A 19,851-nucleotide genomic window follows, 5' to 3' on the forward strand; every position below is an offset into this window, starting at 1 on the left:
CTGCCACCGTGCTTATAATGAACGTTGACTTGGTTCACAGCAGGTTCAGACCTCAGCAGACTAAAAATCACATGAGTATCTATACTTTGGACCGGGACACGAACAGCCTTTTGTAGTCTTGTGGTGGAACCCCTATTTGGTGGTTTTAGATTTGTTTTCTTTCTTTTGTGGCATACAGTCTGCGTTGTACAACATCCAGGGACCATAACTCAGTTTCATAAAGCTTGTAATCTCAAAAACTTGCTAAGCACAGAGAACTCTTTCTAAGCAAAAAAATCTTACCCGGCCATATTACTGTACATTTACCATTGTTGTGACTGGTACCCCCACTCATTTCTTGCTCAGCAAAAGATTTTGCTTGTCAGAATTATCTGATAAAAAGCTTTATATGATAAGGGCCAAGTTTCCTAAAGATTGTGAGCTCAAAAACTTGCTAAGCACAGAGAGCTCTTGCTTAACGAAAATATCTTGCCGGCCAAAATACCACACATTTACCTTTGCTGTGACTGGTACCCAACTCAAAAGATTTTGTCGAGCAGAATTTTTTGAGCTTACAAGCTCTATGAAACATCATCCAGGGACCATGTCCCAGTTTCATAAAGCTTGTAAGCACGAAAACTTGCTAAGTGCAGATAAATCTTGCTAAGCTAAAACAAGTTACCAGTAAAAATTTGAATTTTCGTTTTGAAATGTGTCACTATTGAACATTTTTGGATGGCACTTTAGGTTCAACTAACAACATGAGGGTGGAGACTTTCCCACAATTTCAAGGGTAGGTATTTTTTCAGAAGGTTGTGTAATCGTGAAATTAAAGTAAAGAAAACTCAGTGAAAGAGCACAGTATTGGCTATAAAAAGTAAACCCCAAACAAAAAAACTGTAGTAGGAAAGTGTGTTATTGATACATGACATTCATATGCAAAATCGATTGGCGATTTGCAACAAAGTGCTAAATTTAACCGTGATTCAGAACAAACTTTTTTTCGCTCTAGCTTTGTATTTGGTTCCGGAGTGAGCCCCGCGGGCAATGAAAATTCTTGTGTGTACAGGTATGTACGCTGTCCATGTGTACACAGTGTAGAAACTTGTCAGTCTTTCAGCGGACAGTTTTTATAGTTCTTTGGTGTGCAGTGGAGCGTGATGGCACCCTGGCTTTTCGGTGTCGCTCACGCTCTCGCGACTGCCAAGGTTTGTTACATGTACCAACAATATACATGTCACTATAAGGTTGTTGTAGTTTCTTATTTCCACGATTCGTTGGTAATCCTACGTTAAAGTGCTTAGTGCTCAAGCGGAGTCGCTCTCTTTTTTATTAAAACTATTGTCCGATGTTTTTTAAAGGTGGTTTCATTCCAGTGGGAATATAGAATCTGACTTTTGAAATCTTAGATTTATCCATCCATCTCTTGTAACTTAAAGTAGGACTCAAAACTTTGGACGGTATAATAAAAAGTTCTTATAAAATGCATTTTACAGTAACCGTATCAATGCGCTTTAGTGCCCTAGTCCTTGAGCGAAAAACAATCCTTTTTAAATCTTTCTCAGCTCCCTTGGGTGTATACAGGCCTCAGGGCAACCGTAGCGCTCCAAAGGCTTTTTCATTAAAAAAATCAATCTCTACCTTAGAAGGTACCCATTTATACCCCTGGGTGAAGAGGAAATTGCTCAAGGACCCAAGTGCTATGACAGGGATTTGAACCCACACTCCGATGACTTAACGACCCGAACTTGAGCTCAATGCTCTAAACTACTCGGCCATGACACACCTACAACGATAGGTGCTTGCATGACCTTGCGAGGTGACGGTTACAAGTGACTTGTCGTGTCTGAGCGGTTATAAGAGCACGAGACCCAAGCTCCGGTGATTCTGATCAGCAGAGATTGTCACGAGATTGTCTATAAATGTAATACCTTCACACCATGTGTCATTGCCACATTCATTCCCTGGAAGTTGCCAGGATGAAATGTAATTTAATTATCAATAATTGGGCCAGAGATAACTGGATCACTGTCTACAAGCTCTACACCTGTTTCATCTTTTTGTTTAAGGTCGTTATAAAAGCCTAACAATGTTTGAAGAACAAACAAATCCTCTTTGTTTCTATACAATGTTCAGGGCTCGCCCTTAAAGGCACTGTACACGTTTGGTAATCGTCAAAGATCAGTGTTCTCACTTGGTGTATCCCATCATAAGCATAAAATAACAAGCCTGTGAAAATTTGGGCTCAATCGGTCATCAAAGTTGCGAGAAAATGATGAAAGAAAAAACACCCTTGTTGGATGAATTTGTGTGTTTTCAGATAGGAAATAAAAGACTTTTAGCTAGAAGTATTTTATTATTTTAGTGAGAAATTACCGCTTTCTCAAAACCTACATGTACGTTACTTCAGAGGGAGTTGTTTCCCACAATGTTTTATACAATCAACAGCTCTCCAATGCTCATTACCAAGTCAGCTTTTAAGTTAATATTTGTTTTGAGTAGTTACCAATAGTGTCCACTGCCTTTAACACAGCCTGTTGAACAAAGAGTAAAACCTGCTGTGGGCTAGTAAACACCACCTCTCAACTTGCCCTGTGGGCTACTTAAAACTGTGCAACCCTTGTTAAAAAAATTCTCATATTTATTCTATTCAGATGTAAAATACACATTTTTGAATGTGTTACTTTATTTTTGAGTGTACTGTTTGAGTGTTGCTTTTCAATTCAATTCAATTCAATTCAATTCAATTCAATTCAATTCAATTCAATACAAAAATGGTTTATTAAATCATGTATCGCAGTTAAAAACTGAATTGCACATGCCAACATCAAATGATTTTTGTTGCGTTAAAAAAATACATCAAATAGAAATTGACAAATTAAACAAGAAATTATTATCAAATATACGTCGCATATTATTTGCATATACTTTTATCTGGTTGTGATTGCTACCATCAATGTATCAGACAGATACATATATGACAACACATTGTTAAAATTCAGGGCTACTAAAACTTCCAGGGGGAGGTTAAACCCAGTTTATTATTAACCCGGTTGGGTAAGAGCAGGGCCTGATGTTCTTCGAAATTTCTGTCACTTTTGTTGTTGTTGTCCAATTACAATTAATTTTGGCTATGTGTAACTCTTTGGTAACTACTCAAAATAAATATTAGCATAAAACCTTACTTGGTAAACGAGTAATGGGGAGAGGTTGATAGTATAGCACATTGTAAGAAACGGCTCCCTCTGAAGTAATGTAGTTTTTGAGAAAGAAGTAATTTTCCACGAATTTGATTTCGAGACCTCAGATTTAGAATTAGAGGTCTCAAAATCAAGTATCTGAAAGCACACAACTTCGTTTTATCTTTCATTGTTATCTCGCAACTTCGACAACCAATTGAGCTCAAATTTTCACAGGTTTGTTATTTTGTGCACATGATGTTGAGATACACAAAGTCAGAAGACTGGTCTTTGACAATTACAAATAGAGTCCACTGCCTTTAAGTTATGCTGTTGATTTTAAAAACAGTTTTGAACTGTTTCTTCACACTAACTGTAATCTAGAGACGTCAAGAGTCAAAGTTTAGACTCGGAATTTAAACAATTTGACGAGGATTAAATGACACTGGGAATCTTGTTGCGTTGTCACACAATTGGCTGAGAGCCACCAACACAACATTCTCAGGTGCTGTGAGTGTGATCCAGCGCAGTGCTGTTTTTAAATAAGTTTTGGGGGTGATTGGCTCATTCTGGGGGGAACATTTTCCCATTTTGTTCTGCATCCATATCATTGAGCCGTCCTGTGGCTACTTTGTTGTTCACCGCTGTCTGTTCAAGTTACAATGTACTTCAAATAAAAGTGGCCGTCTGAGTGACTATAATTTATTGCTTTTTGTACACCACAAATATTACTTTAGATAACAATGGCCAAGCTGGGGGGGTTCGAGTGACAAGTTCATTGCCAATGTTTTCCCTTACTTTTTTTCAGTGAGTGGTCAGCAAGACCAGCTGAATACCAATTTCCACCAGTTTGGTTACCTGGACGAAAACAAATCGGAGCACATAACACCAGTCATTCACTCTCTTCATTGGCTTCCGATTCACCAACGCATTTACTTCAGAATTATTCTTCTTTTGTATAAAAATGTTCTTGATTTGGCTCAAGTAGATGTATATCTCAAAGACCTCATTCATGTCCACTTTAATCAGCTCTTCTTCCACCGCTCACTTTCAGCTTTCCCTGGAACCCTGCTGTGGCGATTGTGCTATTTTCGGTCCTACATGTACATGTAGCTCCAGCAATTTGGAATAATGTATGGACCATTGAAAAGGCTTGGGGTGGCAAACCAGCTACTGTACCTTTAAAATTTGTCTCATCTTTTAGAATCGTTTCCCGTGGGTGGTCTACAAAAAATCTTTAAATTGTTGAGGGTGTCAAGATCATACCCAGGGGTTTCACTGGGGGCTTTTTATCCCAATCTTTCCTAGTGCCAGGGCTGACCCACAGTAAAATGGCAGCAAAATATTTTTAGTTCCTCCTTGTACAAAGTTTTGTCAACCAACATTTTTGGAAATTTGGTCTACAGCAGCACACAAGCCCTGGGTGTACCCAGTTCGACCTCACAGTGTCCTCTAAGTGGCTTCCTGTAGATAGCCAGACACTGTGTGTACATTGTGACCTGACCCAGGTCGTGACCTCGGCAAGGGAAAAAGTCGAGGGAAGTGAGTGGCTGAGTCAGAGGGATGCTGATGATAGTGAGTCTGGTGGTTAGAGTGAAGGATGCATGAATAACTTCTGATAACATCAACAACAACAACATCAAAGTAATAGATGTTAAATTTGCATCGGGGATAAAGACTATTCATTTTGGGTTTTTACCCATCGTTTGCAGTACCCGCTGCTAAAAACATAGGATTCGAACTGCCTCTAGCATGTCTAGCCACCGGGCAATCTCGGTGGTCTAGTTGGTATGACACAGCTCTAGAATTGCAAAGGTCATGGGTTCGAATCACACCCGAGCAATATGCCTGTGATTTTTTTTTCACAGAACTCGGGTAAGAACTGAGTACAGAGTGCTAACACACATCAGTGTATATGGGTCCAAAACCAAAATGAATAAACATAAAATAATAAAATTAAATAAATATAGAACTCAACAAAGACATCTTAGTTCATCTTCCTCTTGCTCCCTTTTTTGTTGTGCCAAAAACACGTCATTCAACTTTTGCGGAAAAATCAATCTCTGTATAAGGTCCCAAAATGTTGAATATCATTTAAGTTTCCTACACTCCTGATCAGAAATGCCAGCTCACACACCTCATTCAAGACATTCCTGAAATAACGCTCAACAAAGAACAAGAGTACTTGAAATTGATTAAAGCTTGCTTTCTTTTCAGAAACTTAAAAAAATGTTGCATAAAAAAAAAAGTTGCAGCCATTTGTGCAACTGATGGTAGCAGCAGGTAGTCTCACGAGAGCGTCTTCACCAGTGCCTTGAAAATCATGGAGAGAGTCACTGCGACAAACATTTGAAGACTGCTCAACAAGTCTAGATACAGTTTGGTCCACTCAGAATATCTCAGATCTCAATCTGTTCTATTTATACTAGAACTTCCAACTTTATACAGCACCTTGTATCACTATACTATAGCATTAAGGATATTGTGACTCATTGTTTTACATTCTTCTAAATATAGTAATCTGTCTTTAAACAAGTGCATATGCCGGAAATAAGTGTGGAAGGAAAAGGTTTGGGGGGGGGGGGGTACCAGGGCTTTTGAAAGTTAGGTACACCCCCCCCCCCTTATGTAAAGTAAACCGGGTGTTTTCATTGATATATGGTTGACCATGCAGGAAGGCAATCCTGACCTTTTTTTGTCCTAGTCTTAGGACTACATACACGTACTGTGTACGTGTATGTACGTATGTTCAGATTGAACACATTTTTGTTTTCTCTTTTGGCGGGACTTTGTGATGGCCGGCGTTGGTTTGTGTTTTCAAAGGCATGATATTCTCCCTCTTAAGTCTGATTTCGTTTTTTTTTTTGGGGGCTCTTGGAATAGATATGAAAAATTGTGATTTATAAAATCGCTTGAAGAGTTATTTTATCTTTATGCTTGAAGAAGGATGGTCGTAACTCCACTCAAACTAAAGAAGCAATTGTGAGAGAAGTGATAGGATTATTGGTCATGTTGGTAGGCCTCCGTGCAGCTCGATGTGTGGGGTCTTGATGCGGTTGTGTACAAACCCTCTTGAGGGGCCTTTTGTACCATAAATCAAAAGTTGACCCCACTACTACTCGCAGTGCTACTCCGTTTTAACTTTGACCCTCAAAAATTGTTTTACAGTATTTTACTATATATTGTACAAAATGTGCTAGTTGTGACTCGTAGTAGTAGCCAGGTAGGAGAAGTGGAACAACTACTGTAGTGTAGTGGATCGACTAGTAAAATGTACACTGCAACTGCTGTGGGTGCAGTTTATTTATTTATTATTTATTTTAATTCTTCGGACAAAACAATTAAACAAGCACAGGCTGTTCAGGGAAGGGCAAAAGTAAAAAAAAAAAAAAAAAACTGTCATCAAAAAAGATGTGCCCTCCCAGTTGGTTATTGATTGGTGAACTGTGCACTTGGAATTAATCCTTCTGACTTTATAAATGGTTTATTTATTTCAAAAAATGTCATCGCAGCATACCGCTAAATTGCGACATAATTCACAATCGTTAAAAATATTACAATAACTATATGAAGCTTTACAATAGAAAATACATAACGAAAATTTGTGATAAAAACCAACCTATGCTACCAATGAGCATTTAGAATTGCAACCAGATTTAAACAAACATGACCACTGTTGTCCTGTTTTGAAGGCTCCAATTTTGTTGTCTCTCTTTTCCTCTTGTAAATCGTAATTTTATACAGTTAGTGTTGAGTGGCAAAAAGAACCCCAAAATGAACAACTTCCATGTGTGTTCTACATCTGTCAAGTAGGATTTTGTTTGTTCAACAGTCCGCTTTATTTGGAGGTTGAGCGATTACAATTCACACATTTTACTCAATCCATCTGTATGTACTTCATAATGTTTTGTGATACGTCAGGTCAGGGGGTGAATTGTTTCCAAGACTTGAAGGATTCTGTATACAGGCTTGCTGTCAATTGGAAAGATTATGTTTCTTTTATTTCAATCATTAAAGTATGCTGACAAATGGTACACAATGAACTGTCAAAGACCAGTATCTTATATGACCCAACATATGTAATAACAAACCTGTGAAGGGTTGAGCGAAGTTGGTCACCAGAGTCACATGAAAATAGCACCCCCCCAAAAAAAAAAAAAAAAAAAAGATTAAAATGTTTGTTTCAGATTTCTGGGATCAAAATCAAGTGTTTAACTAATTTCTCAAAAAGTATATCATTTTTAAGAGAAGTACAGTACGAGCAGTATTTGTAGCATGATCATAGTAAAGGCTTGGTCACACGGGCCTCAATAACAAAATGAAAACGAGAATGATAACAATGCTTGCCTCGATTGGTTGAATGAGTGTGGGCGTATTCTGCGTGGAGCAATTCAACCAATAGAATGCGTTCTCTTTGCGTCGTGATCATTATCGTTATCGCTGCAGTGTTACTTAGCCTTTACTCTCCCCTTATGTCAACCTGGTTTAGTACTGCTGAAAACTTTATATAATATATCAGGTTTCAGACCAACCTGTGTTTTTTCTTCAAGTCACATACATTGTTTTCTCAGTTGCATCCCACTGAATAAACTCCCATATCATCCCGAAAAAATTCTTAACAAAGTCTATGGGATGAATATAAAAAGAAACACAATAAAAATTTGAGCAAAAACAAAGGCTTTTGAGCACCAGAGGGCCAAACAGTGTAGGTGGGGTGGTGGGCTGTGGTTGGGGAGGGCAGCTCTAAAAGGTGTGATAGGGTACAATCCTTTAGGGTTTGGAAAACGCATCAACACTTCCAGGTGAAATTGAAATTGTGAGCGTGTACTTTGATATGTGACTTTAACATCCCTAGTAAATGTATCTGGTTGAATTTTTTGGCATGCCAACAGACTGAGCAGGTGATCAGTGGGGTTAGTGGCGTAAACATTCTGTTTTTTCTGTAATGATTGATGTCACAGGTTTGTTTAATGTAATAACACCCGGAAGAGTGTGCTAAAATAACGAAAGTAGGGAACAAATATGTAAAGGCGTACCAAGCCAGGCTCCTAGTGGAACAAAAGGTGATTGTCTCCATGCCCCTGGATTGTTACCTTGGTGCCCTTGAAATGCTCCAGCAGAATTTGACAATTTCCTCATAGGGTGCCCTTTACCGAGCAGAAAACTTTATCGGGAAAGTATACAGTGCTTATAACACACAACGGTGTGTGGGTAAAAACCAAAATTAATAGACCAAAAAATTGTTTGTTTTATCAAGAACTTTGTTGGCTCTTTTTCTGCCACTAAAACGCAACCAGCAACTTTGATGACATTACAGTCTACATCTGTATAGTTTACTTATTGAAATGTACAGGCTGGGATCCTATCCTCAACCCCCCCCCCCCCTGCCACCACCAACTCGAGGGGAAAAGACAAATTTGCACTTTACCGTAAGGTTCGCAAAGCCACCCCCCCCCCTCCCTGACATGAATGTCAAGTTAGTTTATAGTCTAGACTGACATGACTCAAACATTTATAAATTTGTGGAAGGGAGGGGGGGGGGGGTGGATGTCGGACTCTTCACAGGAACTCTATGACTAATCGACCGTGGCCAGATGTTAACATGATGAAAAGTAGGCTAATTTCGTTGACATAAACAGGTTTTCTTTTTGCTCAGTTCAGTTTGAAACATTGATTTAATTTTACTGCTCTGCGTCCTTAACAAGTCAACTTTATCAGCACAATAAATCGCTAACCAGAAAAAGCTTCCCAGCCAACACATGTTGTATGTACTGTTAACATTCATGTATATGACTGATGGCTTACCCTGCTTATTTGTGCTTAGCAGAAAAAAAAGTTGCTAACCATCACTCTCTACGTGTAAAAGCTTTATGAAAAACAGCCATTATCAGGCAATGCAACCCGATCAGCTGATTTCCTCGTTTTTATTCTTGCATGTAGTTTCACCATTCAAAATTGAAAAATATGGTACAAAATCACAGAAATTTGGTCATTTCCACTTCTTTTTGTGAAGTTACAGAACTTTTTGCATGTCTGCATACATGTATGAGAACAACACAAATCGGCATGTAAGAAAGGAATGTATTGCACTTTGTGCTTAGCAGAAAAAGTTAACCGTCGCTCTCTGTGTTCTTAAGCTTTATGAAATAAAGCCATTTATGAGGACAAACAAATCATAGTGCAAGAGGGAATGGGTTGCTTTACAAAGCAGAAATTGGGGAGCAGACTTTGTTGCCGCTGAATTAAACTAAAATAAGCCAGACAAGGAAGCTAGAAGCAATCATGTGTGAAGAGACAATGCTTTTTGAAAATTTATTACGAGATCATAGATGGATGGTAGTCATCCGAAAATTATGATTTCCCGCAGCCTGTCATTTGCCGACTGCCTGTCCCTGAAAAATTGATTGAAATGTAACAAACCTGGAGGGCTTTGTCCTCTAGAACCAAAGGAGACAAGTAAGACTTCCCTTATTGTAGGTCTTTTATTTTGGGGTGCTTTCATTCACGGAGAGAGACTGTTAAAACCTCTGAATTGTAACACCCAGGAGGCAAGGTAGACTTCCCATAGGTCTTTAGTGTCGGGGTACTTTCCTTCACGGAGAGAGACTGTTAAAACCTCTGAATTGTAACACCCAGGAGGCAAGGTAGACTTCCCATAGGTCTTTACTTTGGGGGTACTTTCATTCACGGGGAGAGACTGTTAAAACCTCTGAATTGTAACACCCAGGAGGCAAGGTAGACTTCCCATAGGTCTTTAGTGTCGGGGTACTTTCCTTCACGGAGAGAGACTGTTAAAACCTCTGAATTGTAACACCCAGGAGGCAAGGTAGACTTCCCATAAGTCTTTACTTTGGGGGTACTTTCATTCACGGGGAGAGACTGTTAAAACCTCTGAATTGTAACACCCAGGAGGCAAGGTAGACTTCCCATAGGTCTTTACTTTTGGGGTACTTTCATTCACGGGGAGAGACTGTTAAAACCTCTGAATTGTAACACCCAGGAGGCAAGGTAGACTTCCCATAGGTCTTTAGTTTGGGGGTACTTTCATTCACGGAGAGAGACTGTTAAAACCTCTGAATTGTAACACCCAGGAGGTTCATAGGGGCTCCATTGTGGAAGAGCATGCATGCACCCTACCTGCCTCTGCACAAGTTCCCTGTTCCGATAAACAAATTTGAGAATCTCTCTGATGGAAGCCATTTTTCTATTCTGTTGGATGTTATTGGATGTCTTGCTGCACGATACTAATGTTGGCAGCTCTTTTGTGGAAGAGACCCAGACCCACTGCCTTTACTACACTACCTGAGTAATTTTGTTGTGCTGATTTAGAGAGAGTTTGTAAAATTGGTTAAATGTTACATGCGTGATGGCCAGGAGGTTCAGGGGAGCTTTATCCTTCAGACCAAGGGGAGACCAAGGACACCTACCTTAGTTCTTCATTTTGTGGATGGTGATGTAGAGAGGCTTTTATAAAACCTCTGAATTGTAACACCCAGGAGGATCTGGGGCTCCATTGTGTTGTGGAAGAGACCCAGACCCACAAGTTATCCCGGCCATTTTTTGTTTCATAATTAATAGTTTATCTCTTCTTTTTTCAGAGGTTCAAATTAAGTCTGACGCCAACGGGAGGGGAGTGGCCTGGCATGGGTGGTGCCAGGCGGGCTTCAGTGTGGACTACACTGAAGATGGCCAGACGTTGCTCGTTGGTGCAGTTGGTTCCCTCGCTTGGAGAGGTGAGTACACCCTTTGTCACATGTATCGCAAATTATCAAGCCTGATGTTTTGGTTGTATTTTTTTTATGTGTAATTAAATATCGTTTTATTACTGCCGAGAAATGTCTGATCTTAATATTAATAATAAAGTTATTTGTAAAGAGCCTTATGCAAAAGCCTCAGCACATAAAAAAACAATAAAATATAGAATGAGTGAAAGATACAATACAAGTAAGTAGATTACAAATAAGCAGCTTCAAACAAATAAGTTTTTAACTGAGACTTAAAGAACTAGCCTGGCGAATAGATAGATAGATGTGATAAAATGGTTTATTAAAAAAACTGTGCTCGCAGCACAAAGGCTGAATTACAGCAATTTAACATAAATTTAAAATTTGAAATTAAATAGAAGGCAAATTACAATATGCACAGGAAGACCATCCCAAAGAAATGGAGCAGCGTGAAGAAAATTATCTTTGACCATAAAAAATGGAAGAAGCTCTTATAGTTGAGGTAAGCAAAGACTGTTGAGATGATCATGAAGTCCGAGTAGGGGAATGTTGGACCTTGGCCTTGTAGTCCTATTTGTACTGTTTATATGCCGCTTGGAAATTACTCAATAAACACAAATAACTTCCCGGTTCTGTATTTTTTTTTTTAAGGGAGTGTTGTGTCAATAGACAGCCTTAACACAATGAAAATGTCTGACGTTACTACATGGTATCCTACTGGTGAAGAGGATGAGAGCTATATAGGTAAGAGAGCACTAATCAGGGGTATAGAGTAAAGTCCTGTATTGGGTTAAAAAGGCGTTTCAATCAGTTTGGGTGTTGTCACCCAGTGGTTTCGGATTGGGTACCCATCATGTGTTAAAGTCACTGGACACTATAGACGATGTGACCTCTGTTTACATTCAAACCGCCCTCTGTTGACAAAACACTGTCCAAGTCATATTTCGCCCGGCAAAAAGAAGCGTAGTCATAGTAAGATTGCATGTACTTTCTAGCTGGCTGCCAGAACACAAAGGTTTTGCCCGGCGGCATGCCCGCAAATCATGTTATGGTGTTCGAGTGACGTCAGAGGTCACATCGTCTATTGGTAATTACTCAAAATGATTGTTAGCATAAAAACTTACTTGGTAACAAGCAATAGAGAGCTGTTGATACATATAGTATAAAACCAAACCATTGAAAATGAAAAGTATGTCAAAGTTGACTGGTTGAAGTCATTCAAACTCAGACAGGAAACGGTTGTTCTGAAAGCCTTGAATGTTAAACAAACTGACAGGATGCGACATCGTAATCGTAACATGCCATTCTACATTGTCACTAAAAAAATACACGATTAAAGTTATAACATGATATTTTATGAAAACAGATTAATGGATGTGCTGTATAATTTCTTTCCTAAATGAGGAACGGGTACTGTAATTAGCCGTTTGCGAGTTAGATTTCAATCATGTCTGGTACAATGACTTGCTTACAAAATACCCATTACATTTTATTTCCTCAGACTATATACAGACAGTTGCTATATCGACTGGTTCGGGGCAAGCTTTTGTATAGCAACCTCCAGGATGAGCAAACCCTGGTACCATTGTTCCCTAGACACTCATTCAGAAAAATTAATTAAAAAAAATAAAGGAATGATGAAAAAAGTTAGCCGCAAAATCCCCCCCCCCCCTGAAAAAAAAAAGAAAAAAGTTGTGCAGTTTACTGAAACGTTAACATAAGTTATGCAATGACAAGGACTAGCCTTCAAAGCAAATATCATCAGCACCCATCACTGTCTAATATGTTTTAACAATGGTTTGTTTCCTTTTACCCCGTAAAGGTTATTCAGTCTCCTCGGGTCATTTCATCTCAAGGATCACGACGCAGGGCGTGACGGGGGCACCCCGGGCATACCAGCGGGGAAGAGTCTATATTTACGACCTGACAGACTTCACCCTGCTCACCCAACTCAATGGAGAATCGGTAAATCATTCCACTTACCTACTACACAAAATTTGAAGCCTTGCTTTTTTGGTTGAAGAAGAGCGAAAGGCGGTCAAATGTAGACGGCACTTTCCGACTTCTATCTTGGTTGCAACCGCTAAATGATGATAAGTGCACTTTTTGGGGGGATGTGCAGAGCACACTGATCTGAATGGACAGATTATTTGTCATGAATCCTGTGTGCATGAGACCCGAACCCACAGCATTTGTTAGCGGCGGAAAACAGAATTGGGTAACTCTCTACTCATTTCTTACAAGTTGTTGTCCAGAAAACGTACAGAGAACCCTATTCAGAATTTGCAAATCTGCAGGCATCCCAACTGGGACTCAAACCCAGAACTCCTTTTTGTGCAGTGGAAAACAAAATTAGAATATGGGAATTCAGGAATTCACTTGCGTCTGTGGTTGGATTCGAACCTCCAACTTCCATGTTTCTCACCTTCAAGACCCTGAGATTGCCCTGGATCAACTCTCATAGTTAAAGGAACATTACAGAATTGGTTTTTGCTAACAAAACAGTTGCTGACAGTGTTAGCACTTTATGTAATCCACCATATACATAAACTGACAAACCTGTACAAGTTTTAGATCAATCGGCCATCTGGTTCACGAGAGAAAAGTGAAAAACTGCTTATAAATTTTGCATTGCGGCATCGATGCCACAATAGAAATAAATAAAATGCTCACTGAGCGATAAACTCCAAACGCGAAGTTAGATTATTTATTTCTCATCAAATATGACATTTTAAACAGAAATATTTATATCATATCATCATAAGACCGTGTAAGTTTCATGAAATATGTGATCTTCATGATTTTTGTTTCTTACCAATTCTGTAACGTTCCTTTAACAGAGGTGCCACAGTTTATCCCCAATGGAATAATTTGATCATTTAAACAAAGTCTGAATGTTATTCATTACTTTACAGATGGGAACTTACTTTGGTGCAGCAGTCAAAGGTGTTGATCTCAATCACGATGGACTCACAGATTTACTAGTAGGAGCACCCCTCTTCTCTGATGTGGAAGACGAAGGAAGAGTGTACATTTATATAAATGATGGCAATGTAAGTAGCTACGGCCAAAGACTAGATACGTATACTATCTGGCTACAGCTTCATGACTATCTGGCTACGGCTAGATCACTATCTGGCTACAGCTTCATGACTATCTGGCTACGGCTAGATCACTATCTGGCTACGGCTAGATCACTATCTGGCTACAGCTACATGTAGAGCTACAGCTAGATCACTATCTGGCTATGGCTAGATCACTATCTGGCTACAGCTTCATCACTATCTGGCTACGGCTAGATCACTATCTGGCTACAGCTACATGTAGAGCTACAGCTAGATAAATATATGGCTACGGCTAGATCACTATCTGGCTACAGCTAGGTCACTATCTGGCTATGGCTAGATCACTATCTGGCTACGGCTAGATCACTATCTGGCCATAGCTAGAGCTACAGCTAGATCACTATCTGGCTATGGCTAGATCACTTTCTGGCTACAGCTTCATCACTATCTGGCTACGGCTAGATCACTATCTGGCCATAGCTAGAGCTACAGCTAGATCACTATCTGGCTATGGCTAGATCACTTTCTGACTATGTCTAAATATTGCTAAGGCTAGAGAATTGTATAGCTTGTATGTGATGTCCATTTTAAACGTAATATTTATATAGAATGTTTACCCTTCCTACTGTGTGCCATTCAATGTCATCCACTGTGATTTTAAGTTTTTGCTGTAAAAGTTACATCTTAAGTATGCATCCCCTTAAGGGGATCCCCTAGCCTGGTTGCCGCTTGTATCATAAACTTGTGTGTCATCCCTGGCTATATGGCAGTTACAGGTTGAATGGCTTCTGACTGGCACCGATGACCAAAGATAATGACAAAATAGGGAGACTGTCAACGTAAGGACAAGATAGCTTAGTTGTAATGGTGGAGCGTCAGAAGGTTATCCGGAGGTCGTTGGTTGAAATCCCGCTCTAGTCAATTCGTCTTCGTTCAACCCCAAAGCAAAGTTATATCTTGTTTGCTTTTCTCTGCTAGGGCATAATGCGGAAGTTGCCAGAAATGCTGACGGGGTCGAACACTGTGAATGCAAGATTCGGATCGGTCATCGTAGACGCTGGCGATCTCAACATGGACCGATACAATGGTGAGTTGACGTCAATGAAAAACAAACAAACTATAGAAACTGACCTTCAGAGCATTTCATTTCATTTTATTTAATTTATTCTGGTTGTGAAGTCAGGGACTCTCAGAAGAGCAAACTTAATCACTGAACTAGCCAAGAACCCCATGAAGAGAAGACACAGAGGGAAGTTTCAGTTTTAGATGTGGGAGGAAAACCCCTGAGAATTATTCCCGGGAAACCCACGAAGTCGGGTACATGTAGGGACTGGGAACCCCAATCTACATATAGTGCCCCACAGCATGATCGAACAGGGGTACTAGAGGTGGAAATAAGGGAGGAAAGATATCGCTATGCCAACCTGACCAACACTGAATTTTTATGGTTTATTCAAATAAATTTGTCTGAACATTTACTAATTTTGAAGCTTGTGTCTCTTTGGCGACAGATATTGCTGTCGGTGCACCTTATGAAGATGGACTGGCTGGTGCTGTGTACATCTACCATGGATCAATGACAGGACTTAAGACAACACCTGCTCAGGTGAGGTTTTATTAGCTTTTTTATCCCCCGGTTCAAAAACTTTCTGTATTTTTCTAAGTTTCCTTCATTTGACCTTTGATTTACCCTTTTTTCTCTGAGAGGATTTCCGGGACGTCTTTTAGCATTCCTCCTTTTTTACGTTTAATTGACCCCTTTTCCTATGAGGGATTTCCTTTAGAATTTCCTTCATTTGACCTTTGATTGATCCTCCTTTTTTCTGTAGAGGATATTCGGGAAGTCCTTCAGCATTCTAAGTCTCCTTTTATTTGACCTTTGATTACCCTTTTTCCATCCAGGGAAGTCCTTCCTCTAAGTTTCCTTTATTTGACTTTTGAATGACCCCCTCATTTTCCCACAGAGGATCTCCGGGAAGTCCTTCAGCGTTCCTCTAGTTTCCTTCGGCAGTTCCATATCAGGGGGAATGGACATGGACGGTAACGGCTACCCGGATTTGGTAGTAGGAGCTCATCAGAGCAACAAGGCATTACTGTTTCTGTAAGTCTTAGGAGACATTTTCCAAATCTTGACTTCAGCCTTCGTCTCCGGCTGAAGCAAGGAAGACTATTGTATGCCAGCATCTTAACGAGGTTCCATTTTTAAAAGGCAGTGGACACTATTGGTAATTACTCCAAATAATTATTAGCATAAAACCTTACTTGGTAACGAGTAATGGGTATAAGGTTGATAGTATAAAACAGTGTGAGAAACGGCTCTCTCTGAAGTGACGTAATTTTCGAGAAAGAAGTAATTTTTCCACGAATTTGTTTTTGAGACCTCAACTTTAGAATTTGAGGTCTCGAAGTCAAGCATCTGAATGCACACAACATCGTGTAACCAGGGTGTTTGTCTTGCATTGTTATCTCGCAACTTCGATGACCAATTGAGTTCAAATTTTCACAGGTTTGTTATTTTGTGCATATGTTGAGATACACCAAGTGAGAAGACTTATGGCTTGTAGCTTTACATATTTACCTGACCAAATTTGTTTTTACAAGGACCAGAATTCAAATGCGAGAAGGAAAAAAAAAAACCAGAAAACAACAACACCCCAAGAGTGATAACATTACCATTGCCACTAATTTGTACACGTCCTGTGGCTGATAGTCTGGTTCCTTTCTGTAGAATTTATAATCGCCATTGATGATTGCTTTTGGCGAAAGGGAACAATTTAAAGAAGGTGGCAGCATGAGAAATGTTTATCGAAAAGGTCATTCATGTTTTGCCCACTTTTTTTGTTTACTATTGTAAACAGGAGTAAGCCTGTAATCCGTATGCTGGCATCGATCGTGGTGCACAGCACACCGATTGACCTGAACCGCACGGAGTGCCTGCACCAAGGTAAACTGGTACCCTGCGTCAGAGTGGAAGCCTGCTTCATATACAATGGCGAGGCGCTCCCACAGAGTATAGGTAAGCCAGTCACGGTTGTAACATTTTGGTTTAAAAGTCTGTCTCGCTCATTTTCTTGAAGGTAGGGTCATACATTTATCGGCTAAATTATCAAGAAAGATACAATTGAAAGTCACTTGTGAAAGCTTCTGCTGAACACTGTGTGTCTATACTTGCTCAGAATAAAAAAACATGTTAGGTGTTTTCACAAGATTGTCGAAGCCATCCATGTTTAGCGAGACGAAAGCAGGTACCAACCCTATGTATCTCTTGGCACCCGCAGCATTATTTCGGAAACCAACCGTCAGAAATCTGGGCGTATGAACCGGGCTTAAGGATTCGTCTGTGTTAAACAAATTTGGCTATTTTTGTTAGCCGCTGAGAGACGATACTAAAGAATACACCTTTGCATTGAAGCAGCTATAGCCATAGCCAATGACTTCCATAGCAAGATTCTATAAGCTATCTGGGCTCAAGTTTTTTAAAGCCTGTAAACACAGAATAGTCTTGCCTAGCAGAAACAGGTCACCAGCCAAAATTACACTCAGTTTGCATTATTACAGCTGGTGCCCCACTCAATTTTTGCCTAGTAAAGATATTTGCCAAGCAGCATTTTCTGCTAAACAGCCTAATGAAATTGGGCCCTTGTCTGGTATCTTGTCTCCTCCAGCCATCAACTACACACTTGAGGTTGATTACTTCAAGGCGCAGACTGGACTACCTGGACGTCTCACGTTGGTCGAAAATGGAATCCGTAGAGGTGGAAGAATTGAAAGAACGGCTTCTCTGAACGTTGGAATACTTTCCTGCCAGGAGTACGAGGCACACATCTATGTAAGTGGAACAAGTAGTTCTTTTAAAGGGCCTATTTGTAATTACTCAAAATAAGTTTTAGCATAAAAACTTCCTGGTAAAGAGCAATGCAGAGCTGTTGATAGTATAAAATATTTGGAGACTTCAGGCCTGAAGCCTGTTATTAGGCCTGTGAAAACATACAAATTTGTGCACCAAGGATGTTTTTTCTTTCTTTCATTTTCACAGGTTTGTTGTTTTATGCATATGTTGGGGTACAACAAGTGAGAGTACTGGTCTTTGACAATTACAATCTTACTAATCGACATGCAGAAAAGACTTTGGTTTAGGTTTTTGTGTAGGCAATTGCCAAAGGTGTCCAGTGCCTTTAAAACATTCGCTTTCATAAACTTACAACACATGTAGGTATATGATCCTAGTCATTGTTACCATTTGTCAGCTCTCAAAGTTTTAGTTTTTGGTCTAGTCCAGGAATCCCATATATACTATATATATATATTTTTTTCTCTCTCCCTATCGTCTAGCCCAACATGAAAGACTTCCTAAGCCCTCTCCCGTTCAGAATGAACTTTGACATCAGAACGACGGAGAACTCCGTCGGTCCTCCGCTCACGTCGTGCACCGGGTTCTGTCCCGTACTGGACATGTATTCACCCAATACTATTGTAGAACAGGTAAAGTTTGAAACACTGTTTGTTTATTTATTTCACATCCAATAGCACAATAATGAGCCTTATTTTTGACCGCTTGAGGGCGCTCTTAATCGTGTTTTTAATCACTTCTGGGATACAATAGGCGTTACTGTCACTTTTGTTGCGCCGTTTTTTTAAGTTGCTTTAAAGGCTCCTTTAAAGGTGTTATTTTCTGTGGTGAATATGATGTCTGTGGTGGTGATGTGTTCCATTCTTTAATAACTGTTTTGGGTATGAATGAGTGTACACCCGGAAGTGATACAATTACATTTGAGAGCTCCCTCACGCGGTAAAAAATACGGCGCATTAGCGCCAGGAACTGGATGAATAGAAAACGAGAAGAAATTTCCAGTTTTATATGTGGGATGAAAACTCCAATCAGGTAGGGACTGAAAATCGAATCCAATATTAGTTTTACCAGCGTTTAATTTTTAAAAGGGAAAAGAGAAGAAATCTAATCGAGTATACAAACAATACAATTTGTTGGTGATATTTGAGCTATCAGAGGGGTGTCGTAATCCTTTTTGAAGTATGGCGGATGTGATAGGAGTGTACTGTTTGGTTTGAGTGTATACACACAAATTAACCCAAACCTCACATGTATATATATAGTGTTGTAGTATTGTGTCCGCCATATCTCAAAGAGGCGTATTGTGCAGGGTAAAAGACAAGTCTAATGCCCATGTTCCCTAACGTTTCAGTTTTTGTGTTTCTTTATAAGGTTGGATTTATTTACAACTGTGGTGAGGACTCGATCTGTGAGACGGACCTGCAGTTAAAAGGAAGGATAGATCTGGCAAGGTTAGAAACGAAATTGTTTTCTTTAATGCTCCTCGGGAAATGTTCCAGGGTCTTTCTTGTTGTGTTGGAATTTGTTTGAAAACCTAAAGTACACAATGCCCTAAGTACAGCAGTATAGGCACTGTGTTGTTATTTTGACCCTCGCTGTCAACAGCAGGAGTGGAGCTAGTTTTTTAAAAGCCTAGAGGTTGGGGCCCTAATTTTTTATTGATAAATATGAACAAAATCAGAAGTGTGAAATTATCAATTTTACAGTTGAATGATAAACAAGTACATTTTTAACAAGTTTACATGGATAAGACATGGCTTTGCATGGTGGAAAATACTAAATGAGTAAGGTTTTTGGTGACACCATTTGTACTGCTCGATTTGGGTCAGATGTGCTATGACCGTTTTCTGGAGAAGACGGCTCTTCGCAGAGCCACCGCTACTCACAAAGAGATTTTACATGGTGTCACCGCAAACCTTACATAATTAAGTTTACATAGCATTCCCAGAAATTGTTTTCTTTGAAGCTAAGTATGTAGCTGTTTAAACTTTAACAAAAAGTAGAAAATGAATTGGATAAATGTTTGTGTATTCTCCCTTTATCTTTCCTTGACT

At 39.6% G+C, this 19,851-nt stretch overlaps 1 protein-coding gene across 3 annotated transcripts in view; it reads left to right on the forward strand.

Annotated features, from left to right (window-relative positions):
* Positions 1-19,851, forward strand: part of LOC117300340 (integrin alpha-9-like) — a 41,580-nt gene that overhangs the window by 11,700 nt on the left and 10,029 nt on the right. For all 3 annotated transcript variants that reach the window (XM_033784101.1, XM_033784099.1, XM_033784102.1), the window contains 11 exons: positions 10,757-10,891; positions 11,534-11,626; positions 12,705-12,847; positions 13,798-13,935; positions 14,926-15,034; positions 15,459-15,553; positions 15,912-16,048; positions 16,806-16,963; positions 17,613-17,776; positions 18,280-18,429; positions 19,169-19,248. In XM_033784101.1, the coding sequence (XP_033639992.1) occupies positions 10,757-10,891; positions 11,534-11,626; positions 12,705-12,847; positions 13,798-13,935; positions 14,926-15,034; positions 15,459-15,553; positions 15,912-16,048; positions 16,806-16,963; positions 17,613-17,776; positions 18,280-18,429; positions 19,169-19,248 (1,402 nt within the window). The remainder of the gene's footprint in view (positions 1-10,756; positions 10,892-11,533; positions 11,627-12,704; positions 12,848-13,797; positions 13,936-14,925; positions 15,035-15,458; positions 15,554-15,911; positions 16,049-16,805; positions 16,964-17,612; positions 17,777-18,279; positions 18,430-19,168; positions 19,249-19,851) is intronic.

The sequence above is a fragment of the Asterias rubens genome, chromosome 15, assembly GCF_902459465.1.
Source record: "Asterias rubens chromosome 15, eAstRub1.3, whole genome shotgun sequence".
NCBI classification, from domain to species: domain Eukaryota; kingdom Metazoa; phylum Echinodermata; class Asteroidea; order Forcipulatida; family Asteriidae; genus Asterias; species Asterias rubens.